The sequence below is a fragment of the Mus caroli genome, unplaced genomic scaffold (assembly GCF_978045245.1).
Source record: "Mus caroli unplaced genomic scaffold, Mus_caroli_1 scaffold_19, whole genome shotgun sequence".
NCBI lineage: Eukaryota > Metazoa > Chordata > Mammalia > Rodentia > Muridae > Mus > Mus caroli.
The window spans coordinates 12,220,397-12,244,239 of NW_028227274.1; the positions used below are offsets into that span (position 1 = coordinate 12,220,397).

The 23,843-nt window shown below is 44.8% G+C and overlaps 1 protein-coding gene across 3 annotated transcripts in view; it reads right to left on the minus strand.

Annotated features, from left to right (window-relative positions):
* Positions 1-23,843, minus strand: part of Kctd1 (potassium channel tetramerization domain containing 1) — a 183,287-nt gene that overhangs the window by 920 nt on the left and 158,524 nt on the right. For all 3 annotated transcript variants that reach the window (XM_021150844.3, XM_021150845.3, XM_029472154.2), the window contains exons 3-4: positions 16,196-16,340; positions 3,957-4,262 (exon numbers count right to left, since the gene is read on the minus strand). In XM_021150844.3, coding sequence (XP_021006503.1) covers positions 3,957-4,262; positions 16,196-16,340 — 451 coding nt within the window. The remainder of the gene's footprint in view (positions 1-3,956; positions 4,263-16,195; positions 16,341-23,843) is intronic.

Sequence of the window (23,843 nt, forward strand, 5' to 3'; positions counted from 1 at the left end):
CCTAAATGCAACTTAGCAAAGCAACCTAATTCTAATTAATTAGTTAACTGTAGCATTGGGAATTGAACCCAGGACCTTGTGCATGCTAGGCAAGCACTCTACCACTGAGCTACATTTCTGGTTTCTTAAGTTATTGTTTTCACCACCAACTTTTATATGTAACACAGAAGCAACATAACGACCTAGAAGAGATTGGAAAAACAAGAGTATGTGCTCCAAACATGCAAACCAGAGACTGAGAACGGTGGGTATCCCTCAGTTTGTACAGGTGAATTCACTGCACATATCTGTGCTCATTGGCCTAAGCACAGGATGATGATGGGGCCCATCCCTAACTCAAGTTCCAGGTGCTCTGGTGGCTGGTGAATACAGTGGCTGAAAACAGCTCTCTGAAAAGACGCTGAGGACGGAGTTGAACCTGTGTAAGAGCTGCCTCAGTGTGCTTGGAAAGGATCTTCTGCCCCATTAGGAGAGGACATGTGAGTGTGAGGAGCCATCAGACAGTAATGAGCCTTCTTCCTCCCCAGAGGTTATCATACACAGACTGTGACGAGTATCTGGAATGATCCTGTGCTGGCTTCCATGTGGTCCAGTGCTTGTTTCAATGCCATGTACACAACTTAGGAAGTCACTGTTTTGTTTTGTTTTTTAAAATATTTTTGCATTTATTTATTTACTTACATATTCAGTGTGTGTGTGTGTATGTGTGTGTGTGTGTCTGTCCATAGAGGTCAGATGACAATTTATGGAAGTCATCTTTCTTCTTCTACTCTGTGGGTCCCAGGAATTAAGCTCAAGTTAACAAGCTTGAAGGCAAGCATCTCTTCCCGAGGAGCTAACTCACAAGGCCTGGACTTATTACTAACTAAACAGCAAGTCCAAAGCAGCCGTTGTTAGGTTTAGAAATGTTTTGGGACTGTTTAAATAATTGAGTGTATCAGGTATGTCATGCCCTGTCCCTAAACCTCTGAGCACTGACAGATGGGTGTCTTTCTCTGGGTGCTGGGTAGAGTCAAAGCAAGAATGGGCTGGGCCTCATTGAATGAGGAAGCTGCTTCAGGTGAAATGTGCACAGCTGCTCTGGCCAGCAAATCAGGCATATGAAAGATGAAAGGTGTTCCCTGGCCAAGGGGTGGGGCTAAGATCTTAGTTGGCTCTGAATGCTATGGTCAGCTCTCTAGGGAACATGGCAGGGTGTGGGGGAGAAGAAAGGCTTTGAGGCTTCACAAGCATGTAGAGGCAACACAGCCATTCAGGACTTACTCTGTCCATGTTGCCTTGTAGGACCACTGCACACCTCCAGGGGTGCCATACCCATAGGAGAGAATGCAACCGTTGCCCTTTGGAACTGGGTAAGACTGGGCACCTTTCTCTGGATGCTGGAGGACCCCATTTTATATGAGTTTCCTGCTAGTGTGCTCTGGGACAATTGCTTAGACATTTTCAAAAGCATAAAGAGTGTGTAACAATTCCTCTGAGGCAGTATGATCCTTTGAAGAGTACTTAGTGGTGTTGGGAATAGAGCATAGATAGGTGCCCTATGGGCTACATGGTCACTTTGCCACTGTTGACCACACAGTGAACAAAGCTAGGAGCCAGTGCCAGGTCCAGAGAGATGGAGGACTTTCGGCCTACTGCCTCTTAACAGAGCACAATGTCAAAGAGCTTCTCTGGGAAGACTTAGGTGTACCTCTGACAGGCACACTGGCAAAGCTCACCTGCTAGAGTTGTTGTCAGAGGGCAGTGACCCACTGGTCACAGCCCAGGGGAAAGGACTGATGCATATTGAGCTAAGATGGAAACAACATCTATCAGCATCAAAGGCATACAGCAAGTCTCAGGATCTAAACCAAAATCCTGAATCCCAGCCTGTTGTTTTCTTCTCCCAAAGATGTTTCCATCTCAGAACAGTGACAATTCCACTCAGTCCTCTCAGAAACATGTAGGGTTTCGTGTATACCCTGCCCACAGTCAGAAACCCTTGTAAGGCTTTTCAATGTCCTCAGATCATCGCTCTGTAACCTCCTTCCTTGCTTCTCTCTCTACTACTTTCATCTGTCACTAGAGCTTTAGCTTTTGGTTTTTTCGTTTTTGTTTTTGTTTTGAGACATGGTCGCATGTAGACAGATATAGACCGAGTTGGCCTTGGACTTGCTAATTAGCTGAAGATGACTTGAATTTCTTTTCTTTTAAATTTTATTTTATTTTATTATTTTTTTTTAAGATTTATTTATTTATTATATGTAAGTACACTCTAGCTGTCTTCAAACACACCAGAAGAGGGAGTCAGATCTCATTACAGATGGTTGTGAGCCACCATGTGGTTACTGGGATTTGAACTCTGGACCTTCGGAAGAGCAGTCGGGTGCTCTTACCCACTGAGCCATCTCACCAGCCCCTTAAATTTTATTTATTTTTATTTATATGTATATGCATGTCTGTTTGTCAGTATGTGCATCACTAACAACAGTATGTTGCCAAAGGAGACCAGGAGAGAAGATCCCAGAGTTAGACTTGCAGGCAGCTGTAAATCAAGCAATGTGACTGCTGGGCTGACCCTGGTGGTCCTAACCACTCATCATTTCTCTAGCCTGACGTTGAATTTCTGATCCTCCTGCCTCAAACTCGCAAGTTAAGAATTATAGGTATGTTTTTTTTGTTTTTCGAGACAGGGTTTCTCTGTGTAGCCCTGGCTGTCCTGGAACTTACTCTGTAGACCAGGCTGGCCTCGAACTCAGAAATCTGCCTGCCTCTGCCTCCCGAGTGCTGGGATTAAAGGCATGCGCCACCAAAAAAAAAAAAAAGAATTATAGGTATGCATCACAGCTTATGTGGTACCAAGAATCAGACTCAGTGCCAAACGCATGCTGGGTAAGCACTCTACCAACCCGTCTACATTGTTGGGCCCTGGAGGATTTATTTTGAAACACAAGTTATGGCGGCTCACTCTTCTGCTCAGATTCCCCCATTGGCTTTCGACTTGTCTCGCATAATCCAATGAACCCAATGCAACACAACACTGCCTACTCCCAAACCTCACAGAGGATCCAGAGTGAAACAGAAGACCCAGCACTCTCTCTCTGAAGCTCACGAGGATTGTCTCCCATCGTCCGCAATGTCATGTGCTAGCCTATGTTCACTCTCTGACTTCCTTTCTTCCAAGGCCTTGATTACCCTCAACATGCCGAGGGCATCATCCTGTCTGGAAGACCACTAGGGGCTGTGTGTGAAGTGCGCCTTACAAGGTTTGCACAGGGAGAGCCTGGTCTCCAGCTGTTAGACAGTCAGAGGACACAGACCTCGTGGATTCCTTGATCCTCTGAGAGTTCGCACTGAGTGGACTGTTAGGAGGTAAGCCTGGCTGGAGGAGGAAGCTCACTTGAGGGTATATTCCTAAGGGGCACATCTTGCCTAGGCCCCGTCCTGCTTTTCTGCCACCATGAGATGAATACACTTGTCACACTCTACCACACTTGTCAGCCATGATGTTCTACTCACTCTAGATCAAGAAACAGTGGAACCAAGTGACCACCTCTGGAACCATAAGCGAAAATATTTCAAGTTGTTTCTCTCCAGTATTTGTTACAGGGACAAACACTGATACAGACACTGTGCCCAGACGTGTTCTTACTACTATTTGGCAGCATTTATGTTGGGTAATTCTGCTCCAACGCCACTTCTGTCCACAAACACAGAGCTGTTGTCTATTTTGTTCTTTTCTGTATCACCTGCACTCACAGTAGGCACACACACTCACAGTAGGTATATACATAGCAGGTGTTTAGTTACTAGTTGTGGATTTATGGGATGGATGTGGTGGAGGCTGAGAAACAACCCACTCAGCACAAGCACTGCACATCATAGTTCCTCAGCTTCCTGGAGGAAAGGCGGCAGTGGTAGCCAGGTGGAGGGAGAGCATGAACTGCCTGGATGCCACATGCTACTGGATGCCTTACCTGAACTGAATTGAGGTGGCAGTAGCCGTTTAGTGGAAACCTGATGACATGTGTTGAGTCGTGATTCCAGCCTGCGTTGACGGAGTTGCACATCACATCACCGATCTCGGGAAACACTTCCTCTATCAAGGACTTGTCCCCACTGAGGGTGATCCTTTCTCCAAGGTCCGGGGCCACACGCACCACGAGGCACTCACAGGGCCGTGAAAAGCGGCCAGTTTCCCTGTCCTGTTTCCATCGCTCCATCTCCAACAACATTGGCTGAAGTTGAAAGTATTTTGCCTCTTCATATAACAAAGTATAGTCCTAGGGGAATAGAAAGGTATTTTGAGGTGGGAAACACACATGGAAGGTACTGAAGACAGTCATGTTTTGTTTTCTTTGTTTGCTTAGAGGGGATCTTACTAGGTAGCCCAGCTTTGCTTTGAACTCATGATCCTCCGCCTCACTCCCACCTCTGCAAGTGTTGGGACTACAGGTGTGTATAACATGTCTTCCAGACATGACAGGACCACTGTAGTCATGAACTCAGAGCAGAGCGGCTGGGAATGAATGCACATTCTAGCAAGGAGGGAGAAGGGCTCCCGAGCTCCCACACCTAGCTGCAGAGCTGTTGACAACCGATGGCTTCGAGGAGAGAGTGGAAGAGTCTGGATTCTTTAAGGGAGTGGCCCCTGCTGGGCTGACAGGCTGCTGTGGATGATCCCACATTCATGTGTTTGTGGACGGTCCAGATTGGACTCAGTGGGTTACAAAACCAAAAAACAACAAAATACCATGAGACTGGGGTAACAGGTGGATTTATGCGGAATCAGAGCAAGGAGTGGTGGGGGTGGATTTACCAGGAGTCACTTTATTTAAGGAGTGGAATGAACAAGATCAAAATGCATTGTTACATATAGGAATGAAATTTTCAAATAACTAATTTTAAGAGTTATATTACAAAAGAAGCTGATATTTGTTCACTTCTTTTGGATTTCAATAATCAAATCTAAGTGAAAATTTACAACACATCTGTAAAGACTCATTTTGTATTCATTCATTGATTCATTCATTCATTCATTCATCCATTGTGCTGGCTAGATTCCTGTCAACTTATCACAAACGATAGTTATCTAAAAGGAGGCAACCTCAATTGAGAAAATGCCTCCATAAGATCAGAATGTAGGCAAGTCTGTAGGGCATTTTATTAATTAGTGATTGATGGAGGAGAGCCCAGCCCATTGTGGTGGTGCCATCTCTGGGCTGGTGGTCCTGGGTTCTCTAAGTAAGCAGGCTGAGCAAGCCATAGGAGCAATCCAGGAAGCAGCATCCCCTCTGGCCTCTGCATCAGGTGCTGCCTCCAGTTTCCTGCCTGCTTGAGTTCCTGTCCTGGCATCCTTTGATGGTAATCTGTGATGCAGAAGTTAAATAAACCCTTTGTTCTTCCCAAAGTTGCTTTGGTCACGGTGTTCCACTACAGCGATAGAAACCCTAACTATGGCATTCATGCATTTTTGTTGATATAATGAACTGAGGGTCAATCTGCAGGCCTGGCTAAGTGCTTTCCATGAATCCAATCCTCAGATCACCTACAAAACCAGGCACTATCATTATTCCCATTCACAAATGAAAAACTGAGACCTGAAAGGCTTCCCTTCCTTCTTTTAGTTCAGAAACACCTGCATTTTAAGCTTGATGGTGTTGGTGGGAATCCCAACCCAGTCCTCTCTGATGGAGGACACATGGGGTGGGGGTGGGGGGTAGGCCCAGCAGCAGATACACTCCTGAGGGCCTTCAGTCCTTGTCACCTTCAGTACTCATGGGAGAGAGAAGGTGGAGGCAGCACCATAGCCTGGGGCCAGGCTTGAGTGGGTGTCTGGAGAGTGTGCACTCGGCTTTTGCTTACACTCCGGTGTTGGTGGGTGATGGTTTAGGCGAGGCTGGCAGAGATTTGGGAGGTTCTCACCCCGCCCCCGGCCACCTGTCAGAGATGTAAACTTCACACAACTCTGACTCCTGGGAACTGGGTAAGAAAAGGGCAACTTGTCCGTTTCTGAAGGACCGGGGCATGTGTTCTTTTCCTCAAGTTTTACACAGATGGCCTGAATTAAAGTCCCAAACCTACAGAATAGGTTCTCAAGTGCACACAGGAACTGCTGAAAGAGAATGGGGTCAAGGTGGAACAGAGAGGCAGCACGAGAAGCGGGGTTGACAAGCAGGCCAATATTATGTCTCAATGTAGCTATGGTCACAGTCATCCTGGGTGAGATAAGTGGGGACTTGTCCAGACACATTGCCTGAGAATGCTTCAGTCAACTGACAGAGTCATTGCTGCCTTCCATCCACGGGCCCAGGTTGACAGGGGGTGCTTGCTATTCACATGAAAGTCAGCTCCGTAAGTATGTGGCCTTGTGCCTCTTAGACTGAGGGACAGCTCAGAAGCAGAGGATGACCCATAACACACACACACACACACACACACACACACACACACACTGTCTCTGTCTCTGTCTCTGCAGTAACCACATCAACAGCTTCATTCACGTCTTCCTGAGAGAGCAGGGAATGGTACAGCAGTTGGTACCACGGGCCTCTCATTGGACAGTTCACTTTCCACCCTGGGAAACGGGCTAGGTGTGAGGTACAGTCAGGGCCCACATCTCAGCAGGATCCGATGCTTCCTCACCATCTCACCAGCAAAGGACCCCAGGGCTCTGATGGTCCTCCTTGCACATTGTTCTGATTACATGACCTTCTGACCCCGGGGGACATGGTTTGGTTGTAGGAAATTGAGGATTGGCTGAGGTGTGTCCACTCTCAAAGTAGGGCAAAACCAAGCTGCGTACTTTTACGTACCTATAATCACAACATTTTTGAGGTGGAGGTGGGAGGATCAAGAATTCAAAGCCAGCCTAGGCTACATGAGACAGTTTCAAGACATAAGAACAAAAGAACAACAATAACAAAAGGTAGGGACCCCATGTTCAGCCTTAAGGGTAGGAGACAGTAGGCCTGGGTTTCTGCCTGGCTACCCAGGGTCTTCACTCTAGAGCTTCATCACGTCTAAATTATAATGACCGTAAGATACTGACATAATATACGTATTAAGACGAGAGTTCTCAAAGAGATTTAAAAACATAGTGGAATGCTTGGGGGATGCAGGAAAGCGCTGGTTGTGTAAGTGTGAGGTCCTTAGTTCATCCCCAGTACTTAAGTGAAAAAGCTGGGAAGAACTTTCTCAGCAAGTGCACACACATGGGTCCCTGTGGCTCACTGGCTCACAAGGCTAATGTTAGTAAGTTCTAGGCCAGTGAGATCCCTGACTCAATGCCAAATAAATAGATGTGAACACAGTCCTAAGGAACAACACTGGAGGCTGACCTCTGACCTCCAAGTGAGTATACATGAACTCCTGTGTGTGTGCACACATGAACACACACTCCAAAACCCAGAATCAATCATGGTAGCACTTGGGAAGTTGAGACCGGAGAATCGAAAACTCAAGGGTCAGCCTGAGCAACTCGGATCCTGCCTTTTATAAAAGGAAAAGTTAAATAAGGGCTAAAGATGTAACTATTGGTGCAGCACTTGTCTAACATGTATAAGGCCTTGGGTTCAAGCCCCAGCATTGCAACACACACACACACACACACACACACACAGAGTCGCACAGCATCAGATGAGCTGCCCCCCTGCTTGCTTGCCCGCATGGTGCATTTCCTAACTTCTGTGTGAGAAAGAATCTGCTAATGCCATGGGCTTCCTAGAACCACCAGGCCTTCCAGCCACACAAAGATGCTAGAAATAGCCTGCTTGCCCAACCTTGACCCCAGGGAGAAATCTGTCCCATACCACTGGACAGGAAGGTGACTTTCTAATAAGACACAACACTTACAGGTTTGGTAGCTTTGGTTGGCAATATTTATTAGAAAGACCTGAATTTTCTCATGCTACCAACTATGCTTATTCTAATTCTCTCTGGAATTATGGTAATTTTAAAAAGTGTTTTTTGTTTTAAAAGTAAAGGGGCTCACTGTGACATTTCCACACACATATTTCACTAGGCTGGAACTGTCCTTGCCCCCTGTACTACTCTCTCCGTACCTCCTGCCCTCTCTGACTGCTGACCTTCCTCCCCCATATATGGTGTGCCCTCTGCTTCCATTTCTCTCACATTCCCTCAATCTATTCAGACCTCCGTCCTCCCCTGAAGTCTTTCTGTTATTTATCTCCATTTCTCTCTCACACACACCCTGCTAGATCCTGCATCTGAAACAAAATGTCATGTGTGTGCTTAATTTGGCTTAACATAATGACTTCTAGTTCTCCTGCCACTTGCATAATTTTGTGTCTCTTTACATTTCTCTTTAAAATTATTATTATTATTGTGTGTGTGTATTATATATGTGTGTGGACCAATGTGGGACACATTTGTGTGTGTGTGTGTGTGCATGTGTGAATCCAAGGACAATCTTGTAGCATCAGTAGGTTTGAGGATGGAACTTTATTCGTTCTGTGACGGGCATCTAGACTGGCTGTGCATCCTGCTACTGTGAAACATTCAACATGGATGAGCAAGTACCTTGTAAGCTGACATAGGATCCATAAGCAGCTTTCACAGGTCAGGTAGAGCTACATCATATGGTACTGGTCTCCCAACCCTACCTCCCTTAGGCACCTGATTAGTGATTTCCATGATGTGATATTTCCACAGTGATTTCCACCAGTGTGACTTGACAGTATTAATACACACCAGCTCCCCTCTCCTCACATCCTCACCACTGTTTATTGACGGGCATTCAGACAGGGGTGAGATGAAACTGTAATGCAAATTTTAATTACATCTCCTTGACAGCTCAAGATGTTGAATAGGATCCCCAAAGAGTATCTTTTATCCTGTAAAAATCCATTAAAGTGCATAAAAACCTGATTATAAGACCTGGAACTCTAAAATTGCTAGAGGAAAACACTGCAAAATGTGTAGGAAGGACCTCTGAGAAGGATTCAAATCACACAGATATAACCCCAAGAACTGACCAACAGCATTGCATGCAGTCAAAAGATGTTCAGAGCCCGGAAGACAGCAGAGGCAGCCATGAAGTGAAAGAAACTCTTTGTCAACTGTACACATGGCAAAATTGGTAAAGAATTACAAAAGTTACCCAAAACCCATCAGTAAATGGGCTGATGAACTGGGTAGATCATTTTCAAGGTAGAGAAACAAATGGCCAGAAAAGCAGAAAAAGTGTTCCACATCCCTAGCCCTCAGAGGTATTGTATTCTTACCGTTTGCTAACCTGCCTCCAACCACTGTAGCCTGGCATCAAACAGGTAAAACTAATCTTTTGACTCTTGCATTTGTTGTGGCCCTGAGGAGCTTCATCGGCCATCTGCACTTGACATTGTTGATATGCTCCCTAACACCCCAGTAGCATACAGCACTGAAGGTGTCGTTTAAGATGGTCCAGGACAGTCACTGCTCAGTGAGAGGTGCTGTCACCATTAAGGACACCGTGTTTCCAATTGCTGCTGGCCAGGATGAAAGGTGAAGGGAGAGAGCTGGATGTCTGGAGGGGGTACTCCCTTCTTCGTCTCTGCTTCCCGACTGCATGCATGAGACAGTTGGTGCACTCTCCACCACTGTGGGTGCAACCTTCTGAAATTGTGAGCTAAAATGAATCTTTCCTAGCAAAGGTAGCAAATAAACACTGTAACGAAGGTCGTTCTCGGAGACCTGGTCAAAGGTCGAGTCAGAGTCGACAGTGGCTTTTTAAGAGTCGTTCTTTCCAGCGGCTCTAGCAGAAACCTATTCTTCTGGCTTTCCAGCTTCCAGAGGTTGCACATAGTCTGTGGCTGGGAGCCTCCCACCACTTCTCCTCTGCCTTCACTGCCTCTCATCCTTTTCTGACTCTGACCTTCCTCTTAAACTTTTACAAACGCCACATATCACAGCACACCCAGGTAATATGGGATAGTCTCCCCAGCTCAAGTGCCTAAATAGGAAAATTCTTGTTTGTCATGTAAAGGAGTTAGGGTTTGGCTGCCAATTCCTCTGCCTCTCCCACCACCCCAATGCAGAGCAAACCCTCTCTTGATCTCTGATTTCCCTTTCCTTACAGGAGAATGGTCTGGATCCTCATTTGGTGTCTGGAAGTATTCTGAGAACCTGCATAATTAACCTTGCTCTAACTTCCATGCTGCAGGCTTTGAATTTGAAAACCTTGATTCCCCCTTCCAATGCCCTACGTCTTTCCTATTGCAGTGTCATTCTGAACTGGGCAGTTTGCTCCTATGAGAATTACTGTGCAAAGCAACAAGACAACTGGGCTAAATCCAGCCCTCTGTGGACTCAGGCAGTAAGTCAAGACTCTGGACTGGCTGTTCCAGGACTTATGAAGCCATCATTCTTTAAGATCACAGGCTCACAGGTATGGCATTCTGTAGTGGTCTTGTTGGAAGGCTACAGTTTAAAGTGGGATTTAATGGGAACATCTCCACACTGCCCAGGCTTGTCGGTCACTTTTTAGACCTTAGCCTCTGTCTAAAAACTGAGTGGAACAAACTCCATTAAAGCTGTTTCCCACTCTAAAATGCTTCATCTACAGAAAAGTGTGATATATTTCCCCATCATGTCCCAAAGATGATAGAGCTGATGGGGTGGTAAGATGTGGCAGGGATCAAGGCCTTGCACTGTAGATAGTAAATAAATGAATACATAAATAAAATCAAAGGTAATGAAGCCACAAGGGCTTGGGGTTCCTCTTTGCTGACTGAATCCTAACCACTTTTTCCCTCTAAATATTTTAGAAATTACTCTGAAGCCTGGCGATGGATGGACAACTCAGGAGCACACATCACTTGGTCTAACGCTTGAATTCATTATCATCCTCTTCTCTTGGAATAATAGGAGCAATGGCTGTCTTGAGACTTCTGGCCTTGCTTGGTGACACCCGAAGGATTCCTGTTGCTGAGGAAGAGTTAGGATGCTCCCTACCCCTTCATCCTGAGTCCTAGACTCATCCTGTGGGCCTAGCATTGAGCTGTGTCAAACCACTGGGCATCTTTTCCTCTCTTTTAACCATCCTGCCTGTGATTTCATTTATCCCACGGCTCTGCCTGGTTCCCAGGGAAGAGGCATTCTCCGTGCTGCATGGAAGTGAAGGGTACCACTGGAGAGGAGCTGAGCCATACTGATGGCTCACCATGCCAGCATGCCCCTAAGCACTGGCCAGCCCAGTCAGGCACAGGCCCCTCTCACTATACCACTATTTTCTAGGAAGATAGGTTTACTTTGGCCATTAATTTTCTGGGCAGGCCCATTCTTTTGTTCATTTGTTTGTTGGTTTTTCTCCACTTCCTAGCACACATTTTTAGTTTTTGCTCACTGGAGAACTTCCTACAAAGTGGAGTCAGTCCTGTTGGCTGCTTTCCTTTAGAAACATTGGCCCCATTCTTCAATTAGCAGGCCTGTCTGATTCCACAATTTCAACTTTGTTTTGTTTTACATGGTTCTTTGGGGTTCTCTGGTCCTGGGCTTGACCCCACTGGCCTCTAAAGCTTTTGAAAAATTTCTATGCTCCCTTTCTGGTCTGACAATGTCCTTTCTTTGGCTTGTACAGACTGAACAACTTCAGTCTTTTCATCCCAAGGCAGGAGATGGAGATAGATCAGAGATGTCAATGCGGTGGGTTGAGTGCCAGCTGCCCAGGGGAAGACGATGCTCACACAGAGTTTGCTTTCTCTCACCTGTGAGTGAGGAGCTTTCAGTGTAGCAACTGGAGAACGGTGAAGGCTGACACAGGAGTAAGAACCCTGTGCTTAGTGTCCACTTCCTCTGATGGCTCAGCCCCTACTCCATTAAAGGGAAACAGTTGTTCATAGACTCACCATGTCTCAGTGATTTTAACTTCTGAGAATATGTTTTAAATTTTTCGAAATTTATAATAACTTTCTGAGATAAGAAGATGGAGAGCCCATTTTATAAGTGAACTTCCCTAAGATCTGGAGACAAGCGCCTGAGCTGGCCCACCCTCCCGGCTAAGTGAGTAGGAGCCGTTTCAGACAGTTCAGGGAGCAATGAACTGTAAAATCTCACTCAAGTGTGGTCAGGTAGCGTCTCAGAAACACTACTCACACAGGTCATTTCTGGAATCAAGCAAGGACACTTCTATGTGGTTATGGTATTACACAAAATAAAACTAGAAAAAAAGGAGGGTAGAGAATTGTAAAGGGAACAGGTCTAGAGGGTCGTGCTAGGTTCCACCATAAGTTCCCTTTGGCTGTCCACTTGACATATCTGGAAAGAGGCATCTTCAAATGAGGAGGAACTGCCTTATCTGACAGGCCTCTGGGCAAGAGGGCACACCCTACTGTGGGCAGTGCCATCCCTGGGTGGACAGTCCTGGGGGTGCATGAGCTGAGCACACTAGAGGAAGAATGTGTAAGCAGCACTGCCCTGCCTTCTCTGCTCTGTTTCCTGCATCCAGATTCCTGTCCTGGCTTCCCTTCATGATGGACTGTGACCTGTAAGCCAAGCAATACCCCCTACCCCCGCCAAGTCACTTTTGGTCAAGGTATTTAACATTGGTAATCTGAGCAGCGGGATATAGTGCATAAGTGGTTTTTTTTTTTTTTTGCTTCTTTACATTTTTAATTTTTTTTTTTACAGTATAAGGATGCTTCTGTAAGATTAAAAAGCATTAGAGATTTGAATACAATGTAGATAGATAAGCTAGGCCTGCTGCATAGTGGATTTGTCTAAATCTAGGAAGGATGGATAGTCATAGAGATCAGTCTTAGCCACAGCTGTTACCAACAAAGATGTGAAAAAGAACAAGCTGGAGGGAGAGAGAATCTGCAGGATCCTGACTAACAGTTTCCGACTGCTGGGGTGTTGGGAATTATAGTCACACAGTTGTGTTTGTATGCAGAGACTGAAGTAGCAATAAGCAAATCATTATAATTGAGGATGGGATTATGAGGAAGGGAGGGCAGCTAAATCCACATAAAACACTCAGAGAAGTTCTGCAACTCACATACAAGGAGAGCTGGCTTTCAGTGGAAGCCAGGACACATGCTTCTGAAATACGAAATTATCAGAATTGCCAAGTGGGTGTTGAGCACAGACAACATATTTGTGGGACTGGATTTTAATGGGGGCAGGACACTAGCACTGTAAGATTTCCCAGGCTTATTCCTTCAGCAGTGAATGGCTGGGGCCAGAAGGGAGCAGTCAGCAGGCATTCCCCCTAGCAAGCCCCTAACAGCAGTCTTTCCAGGTGAACAGGATAATGTCCCATCTGCCATGGTTGGAAGGGAAATTCTGGCATATTGACTGTTCACATGGGTATCTGCTTTTATGATTCCCACGAACTGCACTGCTTTTTATGGTTTAATGTCATCAAGGGCCACAGAGCTGAATGGCCACCTCAGCTCCAACTCTTCTTCCAGCTGTTCTTCCTCAGTTCTGGAACACTCCTTGACACCCATCACCCAGCAGTTCCAGAGGAAACATTTCAAGGTCCCAGATACATGCGTCTCTTTTGACAAGTTTTTTGGATCCCCACTGTCACCAGGCTTGGGCAATGATCAACTAAAGGACATGTTCTGTACTTAAAGTTGATAAGCAGCAGATATTATGTTCAGGAAACCTCAGGCAACAGCCCAAAGGTGTGGTGAAGCAACTGGCCCAGTCCTAGGTGACTAGGGCAGTCCCCAGGGCATGGCCTCTGGAACTGGCCATATCAGCATTGAATCTGACTGTTCTATACCTCCCATGGAAGTTCATGGTGGAGGTTAAGCCAAAGTATGTGTTTAAAACACTGGGCTCCTTTCTTGGAATATGGTGCCAATAAAAACAAACGGCTATATTTATTTTCTAGCAGAAATTCCCAATTTGTTATCTTATGGTTATGGGAGTTATAAATGATGACATTATATAGGTGAAAGCTTCCAGTTTTTAGTTTAGTCCTATATGATTTTAAGAGAAGTGGGCTGCGTATTGATACTCAGCATCTGACCTCCTGGGACTCCTGCAGCTAAGTAAGCAATTCTCACGAGCACAGTGTACAATATCCTTCAGAAAAGCATGTGTGTGTGTCTGTAAGAATATCGTCATGCAGCAGTTAGCCAAGCTAGTGCAGCATTCTTAGGATCAGAGTCAAGGCAGCTATGGCTGGACTTTATATCTTTGCTTAATTTATGTACTGCTTGTGAGGGACTGTAGACGTATACATGGGTGGGCGTATATATGGAAGTCAGAGTCAATGTTTTCCATCAATCCTTCGGTTGTTACTGTTACTGTTAGTGTTGGAGACAAACAAGGTCTTTCACTGAACCTGGAGCTCACATTTTAACTAGACCAGCTGACCACCCAGCCCCCAGGCCTTCACCCTCTCTGTGCCTCTCTGTGCCTGGCTTCTCTGCTATCAACCCGAAGATCTCAAATTAATAAGGGACTCAGGGGCTTTTCCTTCATCCGCTTTTCTGAATTGGAAGCAGTGCGCATGTGCGAAGTATTATTAGTCAAGTGAGAAAAAGTACTCAGGACTTACTCGGGGCATGTTTGTTCTACAGGAAAATACCATGCACCTTTAAGAGGAAACTGAGGAGAGTAAGGAGCGGTGGCTGTGAGGATGCGTGAGTGCCCACAGTTCTGCAGGGGACCCGAGGAAGACTCAGGAGCACTAAGCTCTGAGGGGTGCTGGAGAGTGCTCACCGCAATTCAGATTCCAGGCTCTTGGTTAATCATCTCGGCTCTGAAGTGTGAACTACTTCTGTGTGTTAAGAAGATGCCATTTCAAATACTCACAATAGTGATGACATTTTACTTAGAAACACATTCCGTATCATTTGATAACTTGATATTGTCACTGAATGAGAAAGCTTCGGTTTTTTGCCCTATGTATCAACAGATATAGATGAACCATGGTCTTTAAAATTATTCCATAATATGAATATTCTATATTATTTCCAACCACCTACTGTTTTTGAACTCCCTTTAGGTACACTGTTTTCATATTATAAACATGACTAGCAGATATCCTATGGACACACATGTCTATACGCTTATGTGAATATTTATAGAGATAAATTCATAAACATAAAATTGCTAGACAGCATGCATGATTGAAATTTTAAAAGCTATGGCTGAATTATTCTCCAAAAAGGTTTAATCATTTTCCCTGCCAACTACACTGTATATCCCCAGTGTCTATCGATCTTTACAACTTTAGTCAAACTAATGGATAAAAACTAGTATATCATTTTGTTTTTGTTCTTTTGATATAGAGGGAGATTGAATATCATTTTAAATATTTACTGACAAAATCCTTGCTCTCCCTTTGAGAAAATCTTGTTTATAGGTAAAAAGTTTCCCCTAGATTCTTTATATACTTTTATAGATTTGGAGGAACTCTTTTACGATAATATTAATCTTTTATTGCAAATATTTCTTCTACTTAGACAGCTGTTATGTGAATATGATCTCTGCTTCATAAGGATGTTTTAAAAAGTTCTTTTGTGTATGAAAAGTCTTAAATATACCCTTTCTCAAAATAGAAATTCCTTTTAAAAACACACCCTGCACACTTCTCATGTGGTTTATTGCTTCCTGGACATTACAATTTCTGTTTTGCTTTTGTTGTTGTGGTTGTTGTACACTATGACTGATTCTTGCTATTCCATAGGCAGCGCATTGACTGTCGCACATTGATTCTGAATTTAGATGTTTTAATTAGTTCTCTATTAGCTCTAATAGTATTCAGAATTAGTTTTAAAAATCTCTTATTTAGAGAACCATTACCAACCATAAAAATTCCATTTCCATGTATTCCCTTTTAATACAAACACTTCCTATATGCCCTTCTGTTCAAGGCCCACTCCTTCAGGGGTTCTCCTGCTGTGCCTGATGCGAGCACTTGCTACTCCGTTTTAAGGGAACAATTCTAGGACTGTCTTGCTGATAGTAACCTTAGATTTCTGGGAGAAAAGTGTTCATTGAGTTCAGAAGTTCCTTTTACACTCTAGCTTGCTAAGACATAGCAGAAATTAAATTTGAATGTAACCAGCTTTTCAGTTTACTAAAAGAGGACTATAATTCAATTATTTTAATAACACAAGTGCTCCCGTATCCTGTAACATCTACATGCCATGTGCTCTGCTTCGTGAGTACATGCCAAGGCGCTGCTGTAGACACTGGAGTTGAAGCACATCAAAAAAAAAAATCACATATTTATTGTTAAAACAGATTCCCTCACCTTGAAATCATCAGGAATGAGGAGTTTTGATGTTCGTAGAAAATTCAGGATATATCTGAACATCTGCCCGTCTCTGTCAATGAAATAGTGCTGCTTGAGACTGTCCAGGACAATGGGCTCTGTCCCATCAAAGAGTCTTCCGATTCTGTGATCAAAGAGAGGGAAGATCGGAGAGAGACAGTTAGATCAACTGGACGCTTTTGCTTGCAGTCACCGTCAACGGTAGCCCTTCTGCAGAGCTGCCCATGGAAATCATCTGTCCAGCAGCAACAGTGGCCTCTGAGAAGCACTGGTCTCTGCTGGACAAATGTCTTAGGGTGAAAAAAAATCAGACTAGTCTCAGGTTTGTTCAGACACGCGCCTTTCTTCTCTGCCTCTCACCTGCAAAGGGAATGTCCTGACACAGTGATCCTGGCAAGAGGCTGTCACTGTGACTGAAGAACTCGCCTTTCTCCAGTGGTACTTACCTCTGCTGCCTGCAAAGTGTTACTTCTCCTGTGTGTTCATCTCCTTTTAAACACATTATACTTTAAAAGGTGTTCTGTTTTAAAGAAATGGGTTCCATATTTTCCCAACCCATAAGTCCCAGGCTTCTAAAAATACCGTAGTAGAGAATGCCAACATTTATTCTAAGAGGGAGCAGATAGCCAGCTAGTGACGCTGAGCACACAGAGGACAGAATTGTGTGTCCTTTACCACGTCTCACTTGACTTCTCACTAACAGTATAGCTATGCGTACTGCTCGATTTTCTTAAACACCTTTTCTCCCTGATATCATAATATGCCTGTCTCAGTTTTGGAGTTTTAGAATATTATTTATTGCTATAAAAATTATTTTGAAATAACAGATCATCTAATCATACATTGAAATGTGACAAAGAATCAAGTGCTCCACCCCTTAAACATGATAAGCCATATTTTCCTTTCCTCTGATGTCAGTCATGTGAATTTTTGTTTCACTTACAATATTTCAAAGGTAATTCTAAAACTCATATCCTACTCAAAGGTGGATCAAAGGAAGCCAGAGGAGGGCTGCACTTCTCAGACATGGTACATTTTCTTTGTTTTCTCTGAGCTTTCCATGGGCTGTACTGATTATTTGGGGCGGAGATTACAGTCACCCTGGGACTCTTTCACTGTCTGTCATTTCTCATGGACACATCAAGCAAACAAACCCACGGAGTCTCTTCCATGCAGGCTTTCCAGGACAGCCTGCTGCAGGGCGGGATAGAAGGAGACTTGTCTGCCTCTTATTGGACCATTTAACTCTTCACTTAGTAAGATGATAAAGGCATGCATGACGGGGAAAGAAGGGAGGCCGTATTACCCAAGTGCTTTCGGGAGTCTTTCTCTGTCCTCAGCACCTTCACATGTAATACATACACTCTGCTCCTCTTAATGATGAAGATACCTGCTTGAGAGGATGAGGAACCGGCCTGACTCGTTAAGTATCGATGGGGTGGGAGGGTGGTTGCCTGCTGCTAGGAAAGGTGGCTTCCTCACACCCGTGAGAAGCAGGCATTGCTCCTGAGCAATGGATGTTTTGGGTTTGTTAAACAAGAACTTTATAGTAATGAAGTTTAAGCACCTACACTGATTAATTTAGGGGTGTGAAATAAATCAGCATCGACGTTTTCATCAGTTTACTCAGCGGAGATGAAAAGTGTTTTGTTTTAGTTTAGCTCTAGTGGTCTTGCATACCAACTTCCAAGCCTGCACAGGAAGAGCACAGACCCAGGATGGGTCACCCGTATGTGAGCACCGAGAGGAGCAGATGGAGCTGTTCCCTCCTATATGAGGAGAGTGCAATAGGCTATGGCTTGCTTGGCCAGCCACTCATGGCCTTCCTGGTATCTCCACTTCTTTTTTTACAAAATTATCTCATTTTTAAAAATAAGCTTTTATTTCCTCCTAGTTGATGAGAAAAACCCAGTAAGTCATGGTGAACTCAGAAAGTACACAGTAGCTGAGATAGTCTAAGAGAGTTAACATTTCTATACTTATTAACTTATTAAAAACTTATTAATAAATATAGGAATATATATGTAATTATCTATCTACTAATTTACTATGCTCTACCCAAGAAAGAAAGGGGCACCATTGGCTTTTGACCTCTGCAAATTAGGAAAAAAGTGTTCCTGAAATAGCTTTTAGGGTATAAAAACCAAAACCAACGAAAACAGGAAATGTAGCACAAAGTCAACAAAAGGTATCATGGGAAGATGAGAAATTAAAAAGAGAGAGAGAGAGAGGAAAGAAAAGCTGAGCAGCCCAGCCCAGCCCAGCCCAGCCCCAGCAGAATCTGAAAGCCTCATGGCCTTAGGCAAGATCATGGGCAGTGAGAAGTCTTTAGGGAGAAACAGGAGGGACTGACCACTACAGCAGAAGTGGAAAGCCAGCCAGGGCTGCAAGGGGCAAGAAGACCCAAGTCAAGCATCAAGGCTCTCATCCTTAAAGTTACCCACCTTCGCCTCGCCCCTGCCCTCCCCTCTCCTCCCCGCCCTCCTCCCCACCAATGGCCAAGTCACCTGCTACTGGCCTCTGAACCTTTATCCAGATCTATGATCATGAATGTGGAGGAGCACTGGGCAACCGGAACCGGAAGGGAATAGGACCGCTACTGGGACGGACCAAGTAGGGTAGGACTGCCCCCAAGCAATGGGAACTAGCAAGGGCCAGGCTGATGGCCATGCTCCCAGGAGTCCAGGGGCAAAGAAGAGCAGGAACCCTTGGGTGGCGGAAGGTAATGGGAAAATAAGGGCTGTTTAGGGCAGAAAGGGCTGTGGAGAAAGGGTTAGGACTGTGGAAAGAATGTGAGAGGATTATAAGAGTCATGGACACACATTCCTGCGCAAGGTGAAAGCCGTCGTGAGAGGAACTTGGTTCCTTATCTCAGCACGAATGTTACAAGTGAAAGAGCGCAGTGCTTTACTTTCTGCAGCCTTAAAGGAGGGGCGACTGTGAAGAAACAGCAGAAGGGGCGGGCGGGAAGGAGGTGCCAACAACCCGAGCGATGTCGGCTTCTGGTGGATTTGCAGATCGGGGAGATTGTGCTGTGGAAAAGTATTGTTTGACTAACTAAATAAAGCGGGAACTGACAGGGCCATATTTCTCACAGACATATGAATGGAGTTACAAATCACCCTGCAGTGCTGTGTAAACGTTGCTGCTTGGAAACTATGTGGGACTGATTACAGTGTACAGACCTCGGAGAACATTCCTGGTTTCCAACTGACCAAGACCAAGCCGGCTCCAGATGATATATGGCTGGAGGTTTCTTTCTCTCTCTTTTTAAAATATAAATCCTGTGAACCAAACGGTAATGCTGAGAAAGGCTTCCACAATGTTTTAAAGGTGAATAACTATTTTAACTAGTATGTAATGTCTTCCTTAAAAAATAAATTTATTTTGGATAGTTTCAATGTCACACGAAAGCAGACAGAATAATATAATGAATCCCGTAAGTGAAGACACTGGCATGGGGTTTCAAACCCTATCAGTTCTTAATTAATCTTGCTCCATGGCTACCTTCCTGCCTCACTGACCCTTACTGGGAGTTTTGAAGTAAATCTCAAACATCTTATCATTTTATCTGAATATTTCATTAATTGCTAACATTATACAGGTCTGCTAAAATAGGAAGTCAATAATGTTGAATATTATTTTTCTTATGAGCATTGTGGATTCCTCTTGCCTACTGCTCAGGGCAGAGACCTACTGTGGAAACCAGGCTCCTTTGGGTGAAAAGTCAGTCTGGTTTCCTGCTATGATGGGTTTCCCTTTTACCCAGGAAAGCTGTGTCCCACACAGTGTGCATATGAATATGAAAGGGCTGACATCTGATTCACCTGGCTCTGCACGGGTCAGTCATTAAGACCAATTTCTTCTGTAGTCATTCATATGTAGGACCTGGTTTCTGTAATTTACTGATTCAGTTTCTCAAGAATTTTCCCTTCCTTCATTTTGTGTAATCGTTTAGTTATTCATTCAATATCCGCTGAGCCTGACTGTACCAGTAACAGGTCTAGGGGTGTGGGAGGGTGTGACTAAGACACACTCCTTGCTTTTGTGGAATTTAATAGTCTGTGAGGCTGGAAGCATGGTCAAATGCAGCATGACCAAATAAATCACTCACTGTGTGTGGAGTGGATAGTAGGGATAGAAAGGAGGAGTACCTGACCCATTAAACTCAACTGTGGGTTATCAGGGAAGAAAGAAAAGACTCGCTGGAGCCCTGATGGCGGAGGAGGTTAGTCAAGTACAGGACTAGGAGGGAGGGTAGGAGAGGGCCCAGGAGGGAGGGTAGAAGAGGGCACAGGAGGGAGAGTAGGAGAGGGTACAGGAGGGAGGGTAGGAGAGGGCCCAGGAGATAGAACTAGAAAGGCTTGAAGCTGGGAAAAGCTTCCTGTGTGACTTGTGTGTTGAATCAGGCTGACTGAAAAATGAGGCCGAAGCAGCAGTGAAGAGCCTGGTGCATCAGGAGATCTGTTTGGAGGGGGGTGGTACGGATGACAGATTTTTCTCTAGGGAATCTCAAGGGAAAGGGCAAACTTAGACAGGAGACAGAAGTGACACACCACACTTGAAGCCGTATCTCCTCACAGCCAGAGCTCATCCAAACTGTGTCCTGTGCCTGCTTTTCACCATGTACTGTGAATGGTGAGGTGGCTCTCAGTCCCGGCTGACAAGGAAAATCCCTGGGAACCTTTAAAAAACGATCTCAGCCCCCCCCCCCCCCCCCGTTATTCTGATTCAGTTAGGAAAAGGTCTAAACAGCTGGAGGTTTTAAAGCTTTCCACGTTTGTGTGTTCATCTGTTTGTGAGACAGGATTTCACCATGTACTCCAGGCTGGCCTCGAACTCACAGAGACCTATCTGCCTATCTCTGCCTCCCCTCCCAAGTGCTGGGGTTAAAGGTCTATGCCACCACAACCACAGTGGGCAACCTGGAACTTTTTCTGATCTTCTTTCCCTTCCTTCTTCCACCTCCCAAATGCTAGGATTACAGGTGTACACGCCACAGCTGGCCTCACTGAGCTGAGAGTGTCAAAGAGGAGGGGCAGAGATTAGAGAGCATGCTCAAGTCCCACACAACTGGAATGCTTTCAGTTAGTTCTCTTATTATCTGAAGTCATCAGAACCCTCCCTCAAATAGCTGACCACACTTTCAGAAATGAAAAACTTGACCCAGTTCAACCTCTTGTTTTATAAATATAGCAATAATCATAAATGTAATATAATATGCTAACATCAGGGAGATAAGCGCAGATGAGCAGAAGAGATGATGACATGTGACCAAAGGATTCCTTCCTCCCTTCTCTGCTGAGATTATAGAGGAAGTAAAGGGAGCAGACAAAGAGACCTGCTGCCTTGCTAATGGATATGACGGAAACAGTGTCATGACTCCATGACACCTTCTCTACTGTGATGGGCTATATGCTTGAAACTGTGACCAATATAAGTCCATCCTCAAGGAAGGAAGGAACGGAGGGAGGGAGGGAAAAACCCTAAATGATCATAAACAGCATTTAATTTCAAGCAAATAAAATGTTGTTTATGATCATCCAGGGTTCTGGAATAATTCTTTACTGTTTCCAGTCTTGGGAAATTTCATGTTTTATGACTACAAATAAAAATGGATTTAGATCTTGTTATAGAAATGGATAGAAGTAATTTAAGGGAAAAAAGAAAATAATTTAAGCAAAAAACAAAGCAAATTGTGTGTACTTGTAGGAAGCTGTGCTTCCGGTACCTGTCCCCTGGGGCAGCACCATTTCCTTACATGATATATGGAGACAGTAGAGGGAGAATGAAAGGAACGTTAAAACTGCAAACAACAGGGTATGTGGCTGCCTACACAGGAGCTCAGCACTTTGGAGAATCTGTCCTAAAACTCATGGCTCAGGGAGATCAAGGCCACAGAGACACTACCTAATCTACAGGGAGTTTTAAATGCTTTCATTATTGTGTTCGCATGCATGTGTGTGCCTAAGTGTCCTCATTTGCAAACCAGGGATGCTAGTACAAGGCCCATGCTGGGGTTGTTCTCAGTTGTTCCTCACCTCACCTCTTAGACAAGGTCTCTCACGGGAGCTTGGGCTGACTAACTGGCTGGCTGCGGAGCAGGCTCTAGGCACCTGGCTGTCTTTACTCCCAGAGATAGTATACAGGCGTTCCCCACCACACAGCTTTGCATGTGCATGCTAAGGCTGAGTTCAGGTCCCCATGTTTGCACATCATGTACTTCACACTGAGCCCTCTTCCCAGCACGTCAGGGAGCTTTGGTTTGTCTGTTGTTTTAACTGTAGAACTGGGATCCTATCAGGCAGTGAATTCTTATAGGGAACACATGTCCATGCAATAAAACGTTCCCTGTTCCCTGTGGGGCACATGGTATCAACTCTACACAACTCTATGAGCTCCCTACTCTGCAGGCGAGGACACTGCAGCAAGCTGATAAATGATGCCAGAACTCCCACAAGGCCACAGGCCCGGCTCAGACCTTCTCCTCTACTGCCCAATGGTCATTTGTCTCTCTATAAAGCACCATGCCTTCCTGTCACAAGCTTGGCAGCTGCTGGCAGATATTCATCCTTAGATTAGGTGTTGTGCCCCCAATCAGAAATCTTTCTGTCTCAGGATCAGGCTGAATTGGAAGACAAACTTTGAGATTACTTGTGCTTACTCCTGGTTCAAGCAGCTTTTCAATGGTTTCTAGAACAAATGGCTATTTTTCTCAGATGAGCCCAGGACGAAATCATCTCGCCTTTTCCTGGAGCCCAGCTGGGTATTTTCAGTGAACACAGTCTGTTTAGGTTTTTGTCTTGCTTTCTATATGAGCAGGCAAGCATGAACACATGCGCACGAGCCTGCCTCCACAGCCACCCTGCCTCCTTCCAGCAGTCTCTTCTATATTTAGAGGTATTTTTGACACACTCCTTAGGCTTTTTTCTTGATTTAAGAACTCTAGAATATGTTTTCCACTTTACAGTAATAATCCCCATTTAGAGGGGAAAATGCTCTAATAGCTAACATTTATTGAGAGTGTGTTCAACACCCTGCTGGAATTTTACAGATTATCTGCTTGAATTCTCATGGTGGTAATATTAAGTATTAAAAAAATGCCTAATACAAAGAACATTTGATTGTAGCAATGAAGAAACTGAGTCTTAGCACCATTAAGTAGCCTGCTGAGAATGCGAAGCTAGTGGGCTCTGCTGTCCCTGAGACTGGGAGCCTGTCTGCCTTTGAACTGGCCCAAGCCCCTTCAGTGCCAAAATCATTCAAGCACACTAAAATATCAAGGGGCGTGGGTGGGGTGGATACATATCAGTGCTTGAGTCCTTGCCCCATATCTGCAAGGTCCAGGGTTCTTCAGTTCTCAGCACCACAAACAAACAAAAGACAAAAGCAGAAATCACTTACAAGATGTGGGAATCTGTCCAGCATCTGTCCCTGTCTCAGAACCTCAGCTTCTTCCCTGTCCCTCTGACCATCTTGTAGTTGTGTTTTTTTTTTTTCTGTTCCCCTCCCTCCCTCCCTCCCTCCCTCCCTCCCTCCCTCCCTCCCTCCCTTCCTTCCTTTATATCTTCCTTTCTCCAGCTCTCCATTTCTCCCTCCCCTCTGCTCTTTCTTATGATGTCAAATC